This window comes from Heteronotia binoei, unplaced genomic scaffold (genome assembly GCF_032191835.1).
Source record: "Heteronotia binoei isolate CCM8104 ecotype False Entrance Well unplaced genomic scaffold, APGP_CSIRO_Hbin_v1 ptg000072l___fragment_3, whole genome shotgun sequence".
Classification (NCBI taxonomy): domain Eukaryota; kingdom Metazoa; phylum Chordata; class Lepidosauria; order Squamata; family Gekkonidae; genus Heteronotia; species Heteronotia binoei.
This window is the reverse complement of record NW_026799990.1, coordinates 50,749-70,834: the sequence shown is the minus strand read 5'-3', so window position 1 is coordinate 70,834 and position 20,086 is coordinate 50,749. Positions and strand designations below refer to the sequence as shown.

Sequence of the window (20,086 nt, the reverse complement as noted above, 5' to 3'; positions counted from 1 at the left end):
AGTGTTCCTAAAGAGAAGAAATTATTACAGCAAGAGTTGATGAAGCAGAAAGCTAATGATCAAAACAGCAACGAATAATCTTGCTGTGCAGAATCTGCAAACCCATCTCTGGGTGTTTTTTCTTGGTAAATAGAATCGCCCCCCCCCCCCAGGAGCCCCAGACTGGAACTGTGGCTATGATGTGCATGTGCACAAGGAAGAGTATATTAAATTTCCACCCCCCCCAACCCCCCCCCTCCCTATTTCCCCAAAGTCATATCCCACCACACAGAACTGCTATTTGCCTGTTGAGGTAAGCACACAGACAACTGTGAATAGCAGCTTCAGGGGGCTGTTTGAGGTAAGGATAATGGTGTAGGGGGAAAGGGTTAACTACATTCCCCATAAGCTGTGCATAAGACCTGAATGGGGAACTCCCATAACAGCTCATTTTCAATCAAGAAATATACTGGAGACCCATTCATAGATATCCTAGCAATTAATCTCACTTGGCCTTTTATAGCACCAGGAATGAGTTTGTTGTTAAGGGACATGTTCACAATGCCACATTGCTTCTCTTTTAGAATAAGACATGGTATATCACTAAGGATTTTCTGTTCTGGCTTGCCCACATTCCTCTTCCTTTTCATGGCTTTATCTGATCCCTCCCTGTATCATTTGTTTTCTCTCTTTTTCTGAAAGGAAATGTTTTCTTCAGAGATTTTAAGGTAGGTACTAGTCTTGCTATCTGATCTTCTCTTTACCTTACAAATTCCTGCCTAGATATTGTTGCAGAATCTAATATATAAAAACAATCCCAGAGCACATTTTAGAGCTCCACAACCACTGTCAAAAGTTGAACTTCAAGATCTCCTTTTCTTTAAAATTGTCACCGTATTGTGTATCACATTTTTCTTAAAGAATCGAGTTTTGGGAGCCGGGATGCATGCATGTGCATGAACAGTAAGCTAATGCTATGGGGGGAAATGGAGAGCCCTGATGGCAACACATGCTTCTCAATTTTACATTATTGCACAATGAGCCACCCACATGTCCCCATTATGCAAAAATCCCATGCTTTTCACTGAACTTCTGCATCAGGCTCAGCTGCTCTTTTCTTGACAATTTGACATCAGCATGTAATGTGTGTGGAAGGGAGGGGGGGGGTAGGTCTGATAAGAAACACCAACTAACCAATATAAATGTCAACTTACTGTGTCATGGTTCCTGATAGGATTCAAGTAGCTTTCATTGGCTCTCTTACCAATGCCAGACAGTTTGTTGTTCAATTCTCCGGCTTGTTTTGAATGGCTAAGGTGATATCGCTCTATGTTGACCAAATGTGCAATGATATGAATGGCTATAAAGAAATAGTTGCACAAAATGAAAATTATGACATGATACTGGAAATAGACAGAACTTTCCTTCTCTTGAAATCCACTCCCTGCTTGCCCTTAGTTTCTCTCACTCTTGCTGTTTCTGCTTCTGCCTGTCTTACCAGCCAGGTCTTACCTTCTTTCTGCCCACACACATTTCTTGCCCATTCTTCCTTCCCTCCTTGCATGTGTATTTGAGCTTTGATTTTTTATTGTATTGATGATGTATTTTTGTTTAATTTTAATGTCTTTTAACACTTATTTTTATTATGTATGTTTTTATTGTGTAGGTGGCCCTGATGAGTGCGTAAAGGCTAGATATAAATTCTGTAAATAAACAAATACCTGCCTGTCCTTTGCTTTCTCCCCTTCTCCTATCCTTTTGCCTGGTCGCTGTACTGCTCTTTTCCCCTGGGGCTTTGCAGTAACCTTAGCTTTTTTGATCCACATAGGCAGGGAACCTTATGATTAATATATATATTAATGATAATTAATGATAATTTATATATATATATATATATATATATATATATATATATATATATATATATATATAAATATATATGTATATGAATTGGTTTATGTGGCAATATGAAATGAATTCATTTATAACATGAAATTAGTATGATAGTCCTAATTTAATTTATTTTTTGTGCTCACATGTAATTTTTAGTTTTCCACTTTCTACTGTTGTTCTGGCAGGTTTATGTATGCATGTGTATATATAGCTGAATCATGCCACAGAAGATAGAATTGATAGAAATACAAAATTGTGCTAAGAATAAATCCAGATGGAAGTTCTAGGGTGGAGAAAACAATCTGAACTCTAGCAAAAAACCCAAAACATTGGGGAATTAAAAATCCCCAAGCAATAGAAACAACAGTTATAGCATTCAGGAAAGAATGCCTACTGAACTCTCAATGGCTTTTGGAAGTTGCTAGGCGACAATAGCATCAAGCCTTCAAAGTCTTGGTTTCTGTAAAGCAAAACTGTGAGGGGGATCAGGAGTGTACTGAGAGGCCAAAAAAGCCCTGGAAAATGTCCCACCCACCCCTGTCCACAGTTGTGTCACCTGAAGGAGGAAAACTGGTTGTTAAGAGGTTTCTGTTTGAAATTCAATTTCTATGACTCAAACAGTTTGATGGATCGGTGGATCAAAAGAGATTAAGAGAGCCTTTTGTATGAAAACAAAATCATAAGTTTATTACCACAGGGATGGGGGAAATGGGATGGAAAACAACAAGCCACTAAGAGCTACATCTCAACACAATGAGAGACACATGGCTAAAGGTCGACTTCCTCCTTCTTCTTGATCTTTGCCTGCCTGGACAAAGAAGTCACTTGACTAACTGACCAATTAACACAGATAAGCAAACAGTCTTTCCGCAGGCTTTCTTTCTACTGGCAGGGAGCCAAGTTCTTCCTGGGTCAGGCAGACGATAGGGAAACAGGTAAACAGTATTAACTCTATAATGACTGGAACTTAGAATATTGCAGATTCCAACAGTGGTGACTCCTGGAAACTCACTACCCACACAACTTGGCCCATCCCAGTGGTGCCCCCTGTGGAACTGGGCCTGGCCACTGAACAGCCAGACAGTGGGAAAGATAAGGGTAGATTGGTTGTTGGATGGTAAGGAGAGAAGGAAGCAGGTCCAATGACCATGGCCACCATGTAACTGAACCTGGTCTGGGGTCCAGCAATACAGCCATTGGCTCTGGCCCTGCTTTGTCAGCCATCACACAGCTTGGTTAAACTTCTCCCAATGAGTGGCTGCCAGGGGTAGTGAAGGAGGGAAATCTGAAGACAGGGGGCAGATAAAGATCAGTTTCCTGGTGGATAGGAAGGACAAAGGGAAGCAGGGAAAGAGACAGGGGAAATGAGATGCACCCTGCTTGTGTGAAAGGTCCCCACTTGTGTGTTTGTGTATGTGTGCTGATTTATTGACACACAAATAATTGAAAAATGAACACTTATAGGATAAATCTCATGCTATGAAAGATAAAATTTCATGGAATCACATCTTCAGTTCACAGAAATTAAAACTGAAATTGAAATAGCAGTTGTGGGGCTAGACCTTTAGGGATCAGAAGTTTTAAATAATCCAATACACAATGTGAAAGGAATCATAAAGGGATCATCCTGTTTTTCACTGTATTATTCTCTTCTTCTTCCACTAACTCCCTTTCCATATGCAGAGCTGTTCATGTGCCTAGGGGTCGATTGTGTCCTCATAGCTTCTATACATTACTGTAAAGGTAAATATAAATTTGAGTGAAACTTAGAATCTGAGCAAGCACCCAGAACACAAAACCTCATATTTATTTTGATGTATAACTAGAGCTCCCTGCATTACCTTTCTTCCTTGACTTCAGCGGGGAGCAAAGGAATGTGCACATAAAGTGTCCCTTCTATCGCCATGAATGAGTCAGCCTTTGAGTGTGATAAGTTCCATGCATATTAATGGTAGTACCCCTTGCTCTTGAAATCTGCCTATCATGTGTTCTGAGTTATGGAAAAGAAAAATCCTGATGGATTACATGATTATGTGTAAGGTGTTTACATCCATACTACTTTCTTGCATACTAATCTTTATTTTCTATCTAGCTCATCACTGGGTTCTTTTATTGGGCGGGAGGGGGGACACACAAATGAGCTGTAATTACAGGTTATTATCAACCTGTGCAGTGAGCAAAGAAAGAAGAAAGTTAACCCAGCTATGTTTGATTAATCTATTTTCTTTCAGTGAAGCATATACAGCACTTATTGAATTAGTACACATACTAATTCATGAGAAGAAAAAAACCTTCTGTCTTTCAGCATGCTTATTTGGGTTAATAGGTGTGTTGAAGTTTTAGCTGCCCTGTAATTAATTGCTTTAGTATTCCCATTACAATCAATCAACATATGTGTACAGCAATGTATATTGCTGAATCAAGTACTGACATCTAACTAAAACCACTCAATAGTGAGCAAAGGTTGTTGGGTAGATCCAAAGATTGTGTTCTGCTAGCATATGGCACTTTTGCCAGTGGGCTGGCACTTTCCTGTATTCCTGATGCAGCACACTGAGCTCCCTAAAATGTTGCTCCTGAGAAAAAGGGAATCATAAGGGACTGAAAAGGGTGTGAAGTGAGGGTCTGCATTGGAGGTAGAAAGTGCTGCCACACCATAGCTGACTTATGTGATCCCATAGAGTTTTCAGAGCGAAAGATGAACAGAAATGGTTTGATATTGCCTGCCTCTGCATAGCACCCCTGCACTTTCTTGGTGATTTCACATCTAAGTACTAACCCAAGCTGACCCTGCTTAGCTTCCGAGATCTGATGACCAGGGTTTGTTTTTTTGTAGCAGGAACTCCTTTGCATATTAGGCCACACACCGCTGATGTAGGCAATCCTCCAAGAGTTTACAGGGCTCTTAGTACAGGGCCTACTGTAATCTCCAGGAGGATTGGCTACATCAGGGGTGTATGGCCCAATATGCAAATAAGTTCCTGCTACCAAAAAAGCCCTGCTGATGGACCTGGGCCATCCAAGTAATGACAGGGGAAAATTGTTAGGAGAGGGAAATTGTAAAAAATCACCAACACTTTCTGATGGTAGGTAACTCTTTCTCCTAAGATCCAAGCCACCACATTTTGCATATAGTCTTAGTTTGGTTTCATACTCTAGATTAGGGCTAATGGTTAATGTTTCAATCTACAAGCTGAATTGTGGGTCAAAGCAATAGTGCCTGGGAAGGGAAATTTGCACGAAAAAAGGAAGAGATGAGGACATGGAAAAAGTCATGATCTCCTGGCCTTGATTCTTATCAGTAGGTAACATTGTCTCTGTACTGACCCAAGATGAAACAGATTTCCTTGGTATGTTTTAAAGATTTCCTTGGTATAATCTCTAACCCCACCCAACATGCCACCAATGTGTATTTCTGGAATAATTTTAAGTAGCTCTACTGTTTCATCCAGCTTCTAAATATAGTTAGTATTTTGGCATGCTGGTGCAGGCGGAGTTTACAAATTGAATCTTTGATTTTAATAAAATTAAGACTGCAATCCTATGTATTTTTACCTTAGAATAAATCCCAGTGAACACAATAGGATTTACTTCGAAGTAAGCAAGCATATAGTTTATAAGATTGCATTCGTGAAGATTTCCATCAGATTTTTTTAACTGAAAGGACTGCACTGTGATGCACCTGTAAGTGGTCAATATAAAAACTAAACCCAGCAGAATTAATGGATTTGTATTCCTGGAATAATATGCTAATTTCAAGACAAATGTGTGCATTCTTCAGGAGTCCGTTCTTAGGATAAAAGTAAACTGATAAATTGTTGGGTGTGATAGATAAGCAATCATCACAGAACATTGTAAAACTCATACTCATCTGAGGTTTTTACTAATACAAAGAACAAAAGTTCAGCTGACTCATCCTAATGGGAATAATGCCACATTGGAGTTCTTCCTCACTGAAGGCAGTGTCAATTTGCTGTGGTGTCATAGCATGACGACAATCATGCAGATGCTTAAGCTCAGCATTCCTTTCATATGCTGTGCATTGTTGTCACCTTTTCCTGTTCTATCCAGCCTTGTGGCATTTAGCATCAGTGTGAGCTTGTGGCATGATCTGTTGTTTTTTTTGGTCTAGCATCATTGTGTTACAGTATACCATAGAGTATGCATCTCAAGGTGGCCATTTTTTGTAGAGGAATTGATCTGACTTCAGCTTTCCATCTCCTCCCCCCTCCCTGCAGCATCTATCTAGGAAAAGTACAGTCTTTCTCCACAGTGTGGACCAAAGCAGGAGGGAAGCAGCCTCAGCAGGGTATAATGACACAGAGTCCACCCTGCAAAGCAGCCATTTTCTCCAGGGGAAATGATCTCTGCCATCTGGAGAGCAGTTACAATTCTGAGTGATCTTCAGGCCAGGTAAAGCGCGGGGCTATCCTGATTCTTCTTTAAAAACTGCCTGTGATTGTGTCAAGAAGGCTACTAGAACTTCGATGCTGGATAAAGGGTTTAATGCCCAACAACATCCTACCCAGCAGCCTGAACGCTTGTCCTGTGCATTTCAGTTCTCTACTCTTTCATACTCCATTCAAAGGATTTTTTAAAAATACTGGTTTTTAGTTAAGGACATTCCAGGTTGTAGTTTATTCCCCAAAATCAGGTACAGAAGGACAAAAAACATTATTAGGCCCAATGTCACCAAAATGGGACCACGTACGGACCAAAATGGAGAGCACCATAAATGCGGAACGTGTTCTGCTTGCACCCTCTGTCTGAAACTCAAAGAATTTGTTCATTCCTCAACTGGCTTTAGGGTCACTCTTAAAGATACGACAACATGTTCCATTAAATTATGTATTTATGGCATTCTTTGCCCATGCTCTAAACCTAAATCTCGTATTAAAAATGCAGTGGCAGATGCACCACTCATTGAACATTTTCGAGCATTTCAACATGATGCTGACTCTTTAAAAAAATTTGTATTGGAAAAATTTCCCATCTGGCTTCATGGAAAAACCGATCCCGATAAATGGCTCCTAAGACAGGAAATGTGATGGCTCTTCAAACTCAAGACTCTGGTACATAATGATTGGGATCTGTCGTGTTTCCTTTAAATGTTTTGTGGAGTTGACTCATTGTGCTAGGATGTCTGTCACTTTAGTACACGAGGTCAGGAGCTTGGGAGTGCTGCTGGAGTCTTCCTTGACAATGGAGACCCAGATAGCAGCCACTGCCAAATCTGCCTTCTTCCCTCTTAGGCGGGCGAGGCAGTTGGCCCCCTTCCTGGAACGCCGTGACCTGGCAACAGTGATCCATGCAACGGTCACTACTGTAACGCCCTCTACATGGGGCTACCCCTGTACTGAACTCAGAAACTGCAGCTAGTGCAGAATGCAGCGGCCAGACTGCTAGTGGGACTACTTTGGTGGGAACACGTGCGGCCTAGGCTGCAGGAATTGCACTGGCTGCTAATTGTCTACCGAGTTCGTTACAAGGTGCTGGTTATCACCTTTAAAGCCCTATATGGCCGAGGATTTGCCTACCTTAGGGACCGCCTCTCTCCATATGTTCCCCAGAAAGCACTGTGTTCCAGCTCACAAAATCTTTTGGAAATCCCTGGGCCCAAGGAGGCCAAATCAAAAACAACTAGGGAGCAGGCCTTCTCTATAAAGACACCCCAATGGTGGAATCAGCTACCTGAAGAGGTGCGGACCCTACGGGATCTTAATCAGTACCATAGGGCTTGCAAAACCTCCCTCTTCCAACTAGCCTTTTAAGATGAATCATCATCAAGCCATCTTGTATATACTGCGACTGTAGCACCTTTATATTGTTTTTAGACTAATGATTTTAATGTTAACTTATATATTGTATAATTTATATTGCTTTGTTTATTGATTGTATTACTTGTTTTATTGTTATACCATGATATTTTATATCATGCCTTGTAAGCTGCCCTGAGCCTGCTTCGGCGGGGAGGGTGGGGTATAAATAAAAACATTATAATTACTTTGACTGCGTTTGGATGACACCTGCATGTATTTATCAGCGTATGATCTGTTTAGTGCTTACTTTGTTGCTAAGAATTCTGAAGCTCTGCTCTATTGTAAAATGTATGATGGTTTTCGAAAGGTATGTAATGCTGTATTTTAACATTTTAAAGTTGTTGTGGTTGTTTCTTATACGTTTTTGTGCAGCTCGTAGAAGCTTGTTAGTGAAACAGGGGATCAAGTACGGCCCTGTTGAGTTTCTTGTGCCCTGCTGCACTGAATTATTTCATCTAAAAATCCATGAAGACATCTTGGAGCACTGGACTTCTTAGAAGAACCTACTTTTGCCACGACTTGAACTACTCCTCTCATCTTCTCGGTGTTAATTTGCTCATTAAGAGACTTGAGTGTGAACGTGGTCTTTGTCTATTTCATGATTAGTTTCACTTTATATGATTTGTTTCTATTTTCTGGGTATTTATAAACATTTGTATCATTTATATAATTTTTTGAGGCTGGTTTTTCACGGAGGCTTGTACCTTGTTTCTCTCCTGGAGATTGGCAACAGTGGTTCCTCAGGAGGAAATGGCTGGTTTGGTTTAGAGTCCATGGCATTGTCCCACCCCCTCCAGGCTTCCCCCCCCTCATATCTCCAGGAATTTGCTAACCTGGAGTTGGCAAGCCTATCTCCTTCCCAGCCAACCATCAACCTACCTTGATTTGCCCCTCTGACTTTAGCTTTCCATCTCCTCCCCCCCCCCCACCACCCTGGAGCCTCTACCCAGGAAAAGGATAGTCTTTCTCCACAGTGGGGACCAAAGCAGCTTACATCATCCTCCCCTCCCGCTTTTGATCTGCACAACAACCCTATGAAGTAGGTTAGGCTGAAAGTCTGTGCCCGGTTCGAAATCACTCAGTTAGTTCCTACAGCAGGATCCTGGGTCTGGCAGACCCTGCTCTGAAGCACTAACTGCTATGCCACACTGGCTGTCATAGGGGGGCTACTGATAAACAGTAGCAAGCAGCCAGGCCTAGTTAAATCATACCAGCCAGGCATCATCAAGTCACCCAGGAGTGCTGCCAGGCCTAGGATAGCCAACTTCCAGGTGGAGCCTGAAGACCTCCTGCTATCACAACTGAACTCTAGACAACAGATCTCTCTCCCCCTGGAGGAAATAACTTCTGGAGAGTGGACTCTATGGCATTATATTCAGTTGAGGCTTCCCCTCCCCAGGCTCTTAGACTCCACCACAAAATCTCTAGGAATTTCCCAATCTGGAGCTGGCAACCCTAGTCAGAACTGGCCCCAATGAGTTGATCCTCAAAGGCCAAAATAGGCCTGGAAAGGCCTCCCCCCTGCTTATTACTGACAGAACCAAGCTTGGAATATTATGGTTGCCTAGCAACAGCCACTGAGGGAAAATGGAGCACCTGGTGAGATGGGCCAATAGGATGTGAAAGCACCTCCCCCACGCCTATTCCATGTCTGTCCTGAGGCTGGAGAGGGATTGCTTTCCATGGAGATTGAGCAACATGCAACTCAGCCAATGGGAGGGTAGGTGAGTCATCAACAAGACAGCTTGCCTTTTATATCTGTAGGATTCCTTAGGCATTCAAACTCACCCATGTGACTAGAAATGCATTATAAGGAATACTACAAATGTTTTGAGGGACACCTTATCACTTCATCCCCACCCCCTCAATCTTAATTATATTGTAAATGTGAATAAAATGTTATCTTTTGAACCTCCAAAGAGTCTTTGGGAATGGTTATGGATACATCTATATTGAACACTTATTTAAGCAGATTTAAGAGAAAATTTTGTGAGATCTATGTATTGCTGTACAGCTTACAGACTATTTAATGTATATGATGGATACCAGATTTATGTCAGAGATATTACTCAAGACAGTTAAATTTATTACACATCCTTTGGAGTTGCTCTAAAATAGAACCTTTTCAGCATCAAGTCTTTTCTATATTTTATAATTAACAGGCAATGAATGACCATTTGATCCTTTGGTTGCTTTGTTACGTTACATTAAAGACTGCATATTTGCCTCAGACAGAGAGCTTATCATGAGCTTGTTAACTGCTGAGAGACAATATGTAACATTTTGTTGGAAATCCTCTATAGCCCCTGGTATGAATGACTGGATTATGAGAATATGGAGAACTGCTCTCATCACTAAAATGACACATCAAAACAGAAGATTTAATCAGAAGATTTAAAGGCTGATATATTTACAGAAAGGTTAACTTTGTAATTAGTGTTCTTTTAGCATTTTCCCCTTTTCCTTTTTCTTACTAGCAATAACATTTAAAAACTATTTTAAAAGGGGAAAAATCACTTTCTTATATTTCTTGATTTCTTAATTGCCAGTCCTATGGCCCATGAAACCAAGTGGATATTCTGAACCTCCTTCTTTCAGAAGGAGGACCAAATTTCAGGTATGGGTCTCTCTCTCTCTCTCTCTCTCTCTCTTCATATCTCCAGGAAAGGAAGTGCCTAAGGGCAAAATTGCCAAATGCTTTATGTCTTAACTTCATCACTTGAATTGAAATTGAATTGAATTGAATTATAAAGGTGGAGGTATTCCCATGTTATCTGCTTATTTCATAGGCTTGCATTTAAAGTTCACTGTGTTTAACTTTCTTTAGATTAAATTAGATGCAATTTTATTCTCTTTTGTTAATATCTGTTTTATTATTTACCCTTTGGGATGGGGCATACCAAAAAAATCTGAAGAAACAACAAAACAAGCTACTCAGTAGCAATGCTCAAGTCAGCAATACTGTGCATTTTCCTAGAAGGTTTTCCTTAAAGAAAGCAAGTAATGAACATTTTACAGCATGCTTATGTACTATTAGGAATGTCCAGTTGCTGCAGAATAATCAATCTGTGCAAGCATCAGATGTGCTTTACAATGGAACACGGGAAGGAACAGGTACTAAACAAGAATGCAGGGTAAGTACTCTAAACTAGTTCTGCAGGAAGCTGATATTGCAAATGTAAATCTGAAGAAGTGAGCAGTGACTCACAAAAGCTCATCTCTGCCACAAAGGTTGTTAGTCTTTAAGATGCTACTGGGTGACTCGCTGTACTCTGCTCTGGTAAGACCTCACCTGGAGTATTGCGTTCAGTTTTGGGCACCACATTTTAAGAAGGATATAGACAAGCGGGTCCAGAGGAGGGTGATGAAGATGGTGAGGGGTCTGGAGACCAAGTCCTATGAGGAAAGGTTGAAGGAGCTGGGCATGTTTAGCCTGGAGAGGAGGCAGCTGAGAGGTGATATGATCACCATCTTCAAGTACTTGAAGGGCTGTCATATAGAGGATGGAATTATTTTCTGTGGCCCCGGAAGGTAGGACCAGAACCAATGGGTTGAAATTAAATCAAAAGACTTTCCGGCTCAACATTAGGAAGAACTTCCTAATCGTTAGAGCGATTCCTCAGTGGAACAGGCTTCCTCGGGAGGTGGTGGGCTCTCCTTCCTTGGAGGTTTTTAAACAGAGATGAAGCTCCTGTGAATTTGGGGTAGGTATTTGTGGGTTTCTTGCATTGTGTAGGGGATTGGACTGGATGGCTCTGGAGGTCCCTTCCAACTTTATGATTCTATGATTCTTGCTCTTTTCCACTGTCACAGATGGACTAACATTGCTACCCATCTTGATCTATCTTCCAAAATTACTTGCATGTGTAATAAAATGGGTTAAAAACTTTGATTTTGACATACATATTGAAAAAGGAACATATGTGGACAAAAGGTTTGAAATTTACTTTAAACTCTAATTTTACAGAGAACTTTTATAAGATGCTGTATCATTGGTATATGTTGCCAGACAAATTGTCTAGAATGTGTAAGGGTACTTCTAATTCATGTTGGAAATATAATCATCACAAGGGGTCATTTTATCATAGTCGACTTGTAAGAAAAGATTCTGGAGACAAATAGAATTGAAACCAGAGTCCGTTATGTTAGGACTAAATAGAAATAAGTTGGAAAGAAGCCATGGAACATTATTTTTATATATGACCATGGCAGCAAGAATATTATAGGCACAGAAATTAAAGTGTCCAACAATACCTACAAAAGAGGAATGGTTGGAGAAGATGCTGGACCTTGCAGCAATGGCTAAACATTATGTTGTTAAGGGAAAAGACCATTAATTAATTTATTACAGAATGAAAACCCCCTACAGACTTTCTGCAGTAAAAATGATAATGACTTGATTTGTGGTTTCTTCTTCATTTAGAACAAGGAAAAGTTTTGTGATCAAACATAGGCTGTATTCAGACTGGCAGCTTGCAGAGGCAGACTCTCTGCTTAAAAAAAAAGTAATCAAAGTTTGAGGCATCCTGCCATGAGCAGATGGTCGCCAAGAGTGGCACAGGCTGTGTGTGCCCCGGAGGAACGGTCGCACTACTTGTGCATTCACAGGGTGCTTCTGTGGTGCACCCTGGCCATTCAGATGGCCCAGAAATGTGCCAGGGAAAAGCTCCAAATGATTTGTCACTGGGAAGTACCCAGTGGCTTTTTGAAGCAGCAGAGAGGTGTCAGGAGGCAAGGTAAGGGTGGGGCCCAGATGTGTACATGTAAACATGCCATTTTAATCTGAGTGTGGGGGATGGCTGTGTCGGCCCAACTCACCCCTCTGAATGCTGTCTTATATTTGTTGTAGCAAAAATCTTTTTTATTTTATGTATTTCTCCCTCTTTTTTTGTCCCTTTTCTCTCCTTTTCTTATCAATAAAAAATAGAAATCTGAAAAAAAACTTACTTGCATTTACAGCTATTCCATAAGCCACAGTCTTGTGAAATGTGATATTTTTGTCAAGTTGCCTCCTCAAAACTCCTCTGTAACACTTAACAAAAATAAAAATGTATTTAAAAATCAAATTCATGGCTCTACTGATTCATGAACACTTTTAACTAAGATATATTGTATTGGGGGAAGATTTTGCAAAAACTCAGCAATCTCCTAACAATGCTTATGTAACTGACTAGTGGGCATATCTACACTACAACAGTCACCACAGTTTTCCACAAGGAAAGAAGAGTTTTGAGAGGGTGCTAAAAATGTTTGTCTTACAGTGTGCAGCTTCCCTGTATTCTGAGGTTCCTTGATTCCAGAGATTCCAGATAAAAAGGACTGAGACTGGTTTAAAGGTGTGGTGGTTTAAATAATCTCACAAGAACCTGAAGAAGGCATCCATGGCTGTAACCCATCACTTGACAGAAGCCAATCAAGTCTCAATAAGATTTTAGAGACTACATTTGTTGTGAATGTGGACTGAATTATCATGACTTTATAACGCAGGTCCTAATAAAGTTATAATTTGATGATTTTACACTATTTCTTTTGCGTGGTAAATATATTTTGTGAATATTCTGTTCTGTGGTGAAAGTTAAGAACATAAAAGGAACACTGCCTGATCAGATGAAACAACTGTCTACTCTCCATTTCCTACAGAAGCTGAACAGTGGGAGCCCACAGAAATCTAACAGCCAGACAAGAAGATGAAGGCCCTATTGTAGCTAGGGTTGCCAATCCCAAGGTGGGGGCAGGTGATCTCCCAGTTTGGAGGCTCTCCCCTCACTTCAGGGTCACCAGAAAGCAGAGGGGGAGAGAGAAAAATGTCTGCTGGGCACTCCATTACTCTCTATGGTGACCGATTCCTATAGGTTATAATGGAGAATTGATCTATGGGTATCCGGGGCTCTGGAGTGGCTGTTTTCTGAGGTAGAGGCACCAAATTTGCAGCATAGCATCTGGTGCTTCCCCTCAAAATACCCTCCAAGTTTATAAAAGATTGGACCAAGGGGTTCAATTCTATAATCCCCAAAAGAAGGTGCCCCTATCCTTCATTATTTCCAATGGAGGGAAGGCATATAAAAGGTGTACAGCACCTTTAAATGATATGGCCAGAACTCCCTTTGGAGTTCAGTTATGCTTGTCATACCCTTGCTCCTGGTGCCACTCCAATGTTTCCTGGCTCCACCCCAAAGTCCCCAGATATTTCTTCAATTGGACTTGGCAACACTATTTGCAGCCTCTAGTAACAGGTATGCAGTGACAGACTGCCTCTGAAAATGGAAGTTCCCTTTTGCCTCCAAGGTTAAAAGCTAATATTGAAATACCTATGTTGTGTGAAGAAATACCTTCTTTGCCTGTTATGAATTCACTGCTGATCAAATTCATTAATTGAACCCTTGTTCCTGTATTGTGGTAGAAAAAGGGGGGCGGGGATCCTCGCTATCTGCTTTCTCTATATGATCTGTGATTTTTCACATCACTATTATGTCCCCCTTTAGACTTTTCCCCCTAGTTTGAAAATTCCAGATGTCTTTCTTCATAGTGGTATCAACCCTTGATAACTTTACTTGTTCTAGGTTTATTACATCCAGTACTTACATCAAAGTTATCCCTTAGCTAGCTACTCTTCCTTTTCCTGTTAGTTGATAATAATGATTGACTTTATTTCCTAGCTTTTCATTAATGAAAGACCATGGTATGAACTGATTGTCTGAAAAGTATGATTTAGAAATAGTATAATATTTGCAACTCTAGTCACCTTATGAAATATCCTCCCCCCCCACAATGACAGAATGCTGGGCACTAAGTCTAAAAATTAATTCCTATCATTGTGCATTTCTATCACACTGATCTGGAATCCGAATGTGGTATGAATAACATTGATAGTTAAAATGTAACAGTTGTACAACAGAGGGTAGTACTCACAAAGCTTGTTCCTCTGAGGAATGAAATAAGGTTCCTACTGACTGGTAACAGGATTAGCAAGAAGTTAAAGTTGAGGCATGTGGCAGAAGCTCTTGCCCAAGCAAGTGTGGACTGTACACAGAATGGTAATATTATTACACATTTGAAAAGAACCCATTCATATTTTAGTACATTGCACGCGCACACACACACACACACAATATCACAGCCTTGTCTTGATCCTAAGGCTTGCAATGCCAACAAATGTGAAGATTACCAAATGGAATACCAGTTCAGAGCCAGAAATCAGTGGCAGGAATGCCTTACAGTAAGTGATTATGGATTGGTGAGAAGTATTTCACTTTAGATCCTTTGGCCTCCCCCCCCCCTCCAATGCACAGTCTTTTAAAAAATACATACACACAGCACCTGGAAGTAGGATCTCAAGGATGGGATACAGAATACTCTATTGACACAAAAATAAACCTCATTATGTGAAAATAATTTGTGAGCAATTACATAGTTAGGCAAATTTAGTTAAATGAGTTGCAATTTGCAGAGGACTACAAAAACAGAGTAGCAGAGCGTAATGCAGCTTGGGTGGTCTTTTAGCCTGACCCTATTCATGTTTATTTATAAAAATGTTCAATGAGACATACTTCCAAATAAGTGTACCTAGGATTGCAACTGAATGGAGAGCTGCAGAAAAGCCATTCAACAACCTTCTACTTACACCCAGCATAACCCGTGTATAGAGATAAGCATCATCATCTTCATACCAGTTGAATGTGTCAATAAAGAGGTATAGATTCATTCCCAGCCACAAGAACTATACAAGAAAAAGATTCAGTGACAATTTCAGTAATTTCTGTCAATATTGCACTTATCCCTGCAGGACAAAAAGTTCATTACTAACATTCTGAAAAACAAATAAAGATTGATCCTATCTTTGTTGAAAATACAAAGATTGCTATACTTCTCACAAATACACTCCTACATACCGTATGTATGTATGTATGTATGTATGTATGTATGTATGTATGTATGTATGTATGTATGTCTCTATATTTCTATCATCAAGGAAGTACATCCTGGCTTCTCAGTATGTTTTTGATTGAGTATTGTCTGAAACTATCACAGAACTAAATAGAGAAACTGGAGATTTCCTACAAAATATCAGAAAACAAATGAGTAGTTCATTGTAAAATAGATACTTACAAATAAAATAACTGATAGACTTTCATTCAAAATCCAGTACATCATCTTGATTTTGTCTGTCCTGTACTAGCTATAATTCACCAATTGAGATCTCTGGATCTTCTGCTTGCTTTTTAATCAACTCTAAGGAGCAGCAGCCTTTGAAGATTCTAATTATGGACTTCCCATCAAGTGGCTGTGTGTGTGTGGGGGGGGGGGATAGTTTATGATGTGAAAAACTAAGAGCCTGTTCTGTCCATTTTTTTTGACTAAATGAAAGGTTGTTCTTATAAATTAGTCTCATTGTCCTTTCCCTTCTTAATCATCCACACAATTTCAACAACAGCTTAAAATATTCCACATTTTTCTCTGTACAAAGATGGAAGTATGTGTACAACAATCTGGGCAATATCCAGAGGACTAGCTACAGCTTTTAATAGCATTCCATGATTTCTGAGCCTCTTTTACCTTGCAGTTCCCTGTGCAGTCTTTCAAAAAGTCACTCAAGGAAGCAGTGAAGAGATTGTGATGCACAAGAATCTGCAGCTACTGTGGAAAAACCAGAGTGTACAGGTGCCTGTGCAGAAGCCTTTGAGTACATGCATTAGGTTCTTTGGATCCGGTTATTCAGGGTCATCTTGTAGAAAAAAAGGTGCAGGAGCTTACTTAGCATATCTCATTTGTATATGCCCTGGGGATTGTGTGCAATGGGGCAGGGAATCTCATTCCTGGGAGATTCTCAACCTGCTGGCCCACAATGGGCCAGCGGGGGGGACTTCCCCCTGCACCACTGGCGCGATGATGTCACCCGGAAGTTACATAATCAAAATGGCGGCACCTGTGTGGGGCCGCTCTAGGCATTTCCAGGAAAACTCTATGGTTTCTCTGGATGCTCTAGTCATTTGGAAGGTAAAACTCTATGGTACAGCTGACATCTTTTGTGAATGGCAATCTAGAGTTCAAAATAGGAGAACCAGACATATAGCTGCTTCAAACAAACAAACAACTGGACAGTGATAGTTTCACTCTCCCTGGAAGAATTAATGGTTCAAACCAGATTGGCTTACATGATACACTCATGGTTTGTCTGTATTTATCCACATCTGCTTCCTCAAGGCCAAAGCAGCTTTGGGATGGTGTTTTTTTTTTTACAGCTCAGAAACAGCAGGGGTGGAAGTGCTTAATGGAACTGTCACAATTATTACAGCATGGCAGAGACTGCAAAACTTTTTCATACAGGTTTGAAGGAAAAAGAAAAATGAGAAAGCAGCAAAGAAGAATGGCTTAAGCATGACTTAGGGTCAGATGCCAATCCTGACTACTTTTTAAAGAAAGCCAGCATCTGAATTAGCCTGACTTCAAAGCTGAAAAAATGTAAGAGGCATTCTCCTTTGAAGTACAGCTGATCCAGACACCAATTTTCTAAAATGAGTAAAAGAGAGGGGGGGGGGAGAGAGAGAGAGAGAGAAATTGAGAAGACATCTGACTGGGATTTTTCCAAGTAGAACAGAGTCAGAAACTGCTTTGGGTTCCCAAACTTGCTTTCACTTGTAGCTGCACTTCAAAGGAGAACTGCTCTGTGTACCATTCGACTTTGAAGTGCATCTGATCCAGATGCTAAATTTCCTTAAAGGAGACATGAACCAGCAGCAGCACTTCTCTGCTGCATTATTTCATATAGAGTGCATTTTCTGATACGGAGTAAATTGCTGTGCATTGAGAAAAGAATTAATACGTGAAGGGTGCCATATGCTTTGCTGTTGCCATTGGTGAGAAGTAGTGAGGCCCAAATTAGCTGTGGCCTAATTTTTGCATGCCGGGCAACGGAGGAGAGCTGACTGGAGGCTGGGGGCAAGACATAGAGCAGTGGGGAAATTGAGTCTTCCCCCTCCCCCCAGGGACCAATCACAGGGTACCGCCTGGAGGGTGGGCTGCTACAGGGGGAAAGGGCTGGATGCTTGCATCCTGCCCCAATTCTTTGTCTTTTTGTCTGGTGCCAGGAAGTGCCTATAGTAAGATATATATAAATCAAGAGTACTGTGTATGTGAAGTCTGCCTGCCTGCCTGTCTATCTATCTATTGGAAGCCCTGGACCCCCTCTCCCACCATTAAGAAGAAGAATTGAAAATTTATACCCCGCCCTTCTCTCTGAGTCAGAGACTCAGAGCGGCTTACAATCGCCTATATATTCCGCCCCTGTTTATGGACATTCAGTCTTATTGGACTATAAACATTTGGCGTTTGTGCCAGCCTCAGTATGGACATTTGCCCTGTATGGATCATGCAGCGGAGTTTCCAGCTGAGCTCCAGCCATCTTTCTGCTTGTGCCTGTGACTGTGTGACTGTTATGCTTGCCTAGCAAAGAGGACTCCAGTTCATGCTTCCCATATGAGCTGCCCAACTCTGCAGAAAGCAACTACACTCCTGTCTTCCAGATGAAAGTGCCAGAAGCAGCCCCTGACAGAAGCCATGTTTCTGAGATGTCTCAAAACAACAACAGTCTTCCCTACAGACCTCCATACCAGAGAGATGTCCAGAACACGTATTACATTCCAGAGGCCAGTCATGCTTTGGAGATATTAATGAAGAAGCCCGCAGTTAACAATAGAACTGCTATGTCTTCTCACCTAACAAAAGACTCTTCCTGCCGACCATCTAGGCAACAGTCTGACACAATGGAACATCCTGGAAGATGATCGCTGTCAACGACTTAATCCTGTTACATAGCCCTCTCCCATTGTGTTAGTTATGGTGTCACAATAGTGAACAATTTGGTGCTAGATTGCCCATGTAGTTTTCTTTATTTTTATGATGTTTTGCACTAGGTAAAGCCATCATTGCCCATGAATCCTTTTGTCAACCCCCTGGGAGCCATCTCTGGGGTGATGTCAGGCATCATCTGACATCACCTTAGGACATGAATTTAACTATAAGAAGGCTGGGTTTTGGCCAGTTCAGTGTGTTTCTTACAGTACCCCTATCCTTGCTGTTTGAGTCACCCCCAATTAAGGTAAAGGTAGTCCCCTGTGCAAGCACCAGTGGTTTCCAACTCTGGGGTGACATTGCTTTTACAATGTTTTCATAGCAGACTTTTTATGGGGTGGTTTGCCATTGCCTTCCCTAGTCATCTACACTTCCCCCTAGCAAGCTGGGTACTCATTTTACCAACCTTGGAAGGATGGAAGGCTGATTACCTGATCAGTATTGGGCCCATTATTGCGAGATATGTTGGTCGTTTCTTGCCCCCCCCTCCCTTATCATCTTTGCTATTGTTCTTTTGGATTCTTCGAGATTGGTAAAGTCTGTGTTTTATCCCTAATTTTTTTCCCTGTCCAGTTTCCTTTTCTTTTTCTTAAGACTGTGAGGTTGTTGTGTGATTTATTTTCCTAGTATGCTTGAACTCTTTTTCTAATAAAAACCCCTTTTAGACTACAAATCTCATTATTTCAGGAGGGTTTCTGGGTAGACTCACTCCTGTATACACATGTGCATGTCATTGACCCCACACATTTGTGATCGTTGCCCACCTAAATAAATTCCCTCACACCTCACTTGAGGGCAATTTGGCTAACTCACACCTCACTTGAGGGCAATTTGTCTGTCTACACTGAGCTGTCCAAATTGATAAAAATAGAAGGACAGGGTGGAAGTGGCAACTGGGGAAAAGAACATGGTGATGACTAAGTTGTCACTGATATTCTTCCCTTCCAAGCCTGATTATATTCACTTGAAAGCAAGAGCTCATCAGCACTTGGGTAATAAACAAAACAGCTTTACCTAAAGAGAAATAACTTCAAATGATTCCTCTGCCCCTATCCAGAAATGTGCATATATATATTTCATTTGTCATGTTTTGTTTGTTTGTTTTTTTAAAAATTATTCAACTCCAAATAGGAAAAAATAAACAGTTGCGCCCACATGTCTTCTCTGTTGTGGCCCCACCATATGGAATGGCCTACTGAGAAGGTCAGGACAGATGCCACTCTCCTGGCTTTCTGCAAACTGTTAAAGACTGAATTATTTAAAAGGGCTTCTCTAGTTTAGTTTATTCAATTTATATTCTGCCCTCCCCGCCGAAGCAGGCTCAGGCAATAGGGTTTCAATAGGGTCACACTGTACAAAATGATTCACAAAGTTATTTGGATAAATAACTTTATAATATTTTGTATCACTTGCTGTAAGTAAGATCCCGCCGTGTTATTTTGCATCCTGCTATGTAATGGTTCATGTTAATACTTATACTTTGCTTCAATTCTGTTTTTTGAATTTCTAGCTGGTTCTATAGTCCTAATCCTATTGCATTCATTATT

The 20,086-nt window shown here is 40.8% G+C and overlaps 1 protein-coding gene across 1 annotated transcript in view; it reads right to left on the bottom strand.

The window, feature by feature from the left end:
• LOC132590506 (NADPH oxidase 3-like) overlaps nt 1–15,878 on the bottom strand; it is a 46,874-nt gene extending 30,996 nt beyond the window's left edge. Inside the window, exons 1-5 of the mRNA XM_060263412.1 lie at nt 15,798–15,878; nt 15,313–15,408; nt 14,601–14,711; nt 12,639–12,723; nt 1,194–1,339 (exon numbers count right to left, since the gene is read on the bottom strand). Coding sequence (XP_060119395.1) covers nt 1,194–1,339; nt 12,639–12,723; nt 14,601–14,711; nt 15,313–15,408; nt 15,798–15,842 — 483 coding nt within the window. The 5' untranslated portion in view covers nt 15,843–15,878. The remainder of the gene's footprint in view (nt 1–1,193; nt 1,340–12,638; nt 12,724–14,600; nt 14,712–15,312; nt 15,409–15,797) is intronic.
• Nucleotides 15,879–20,086: the final 4,208 nt, after the last annotated feature.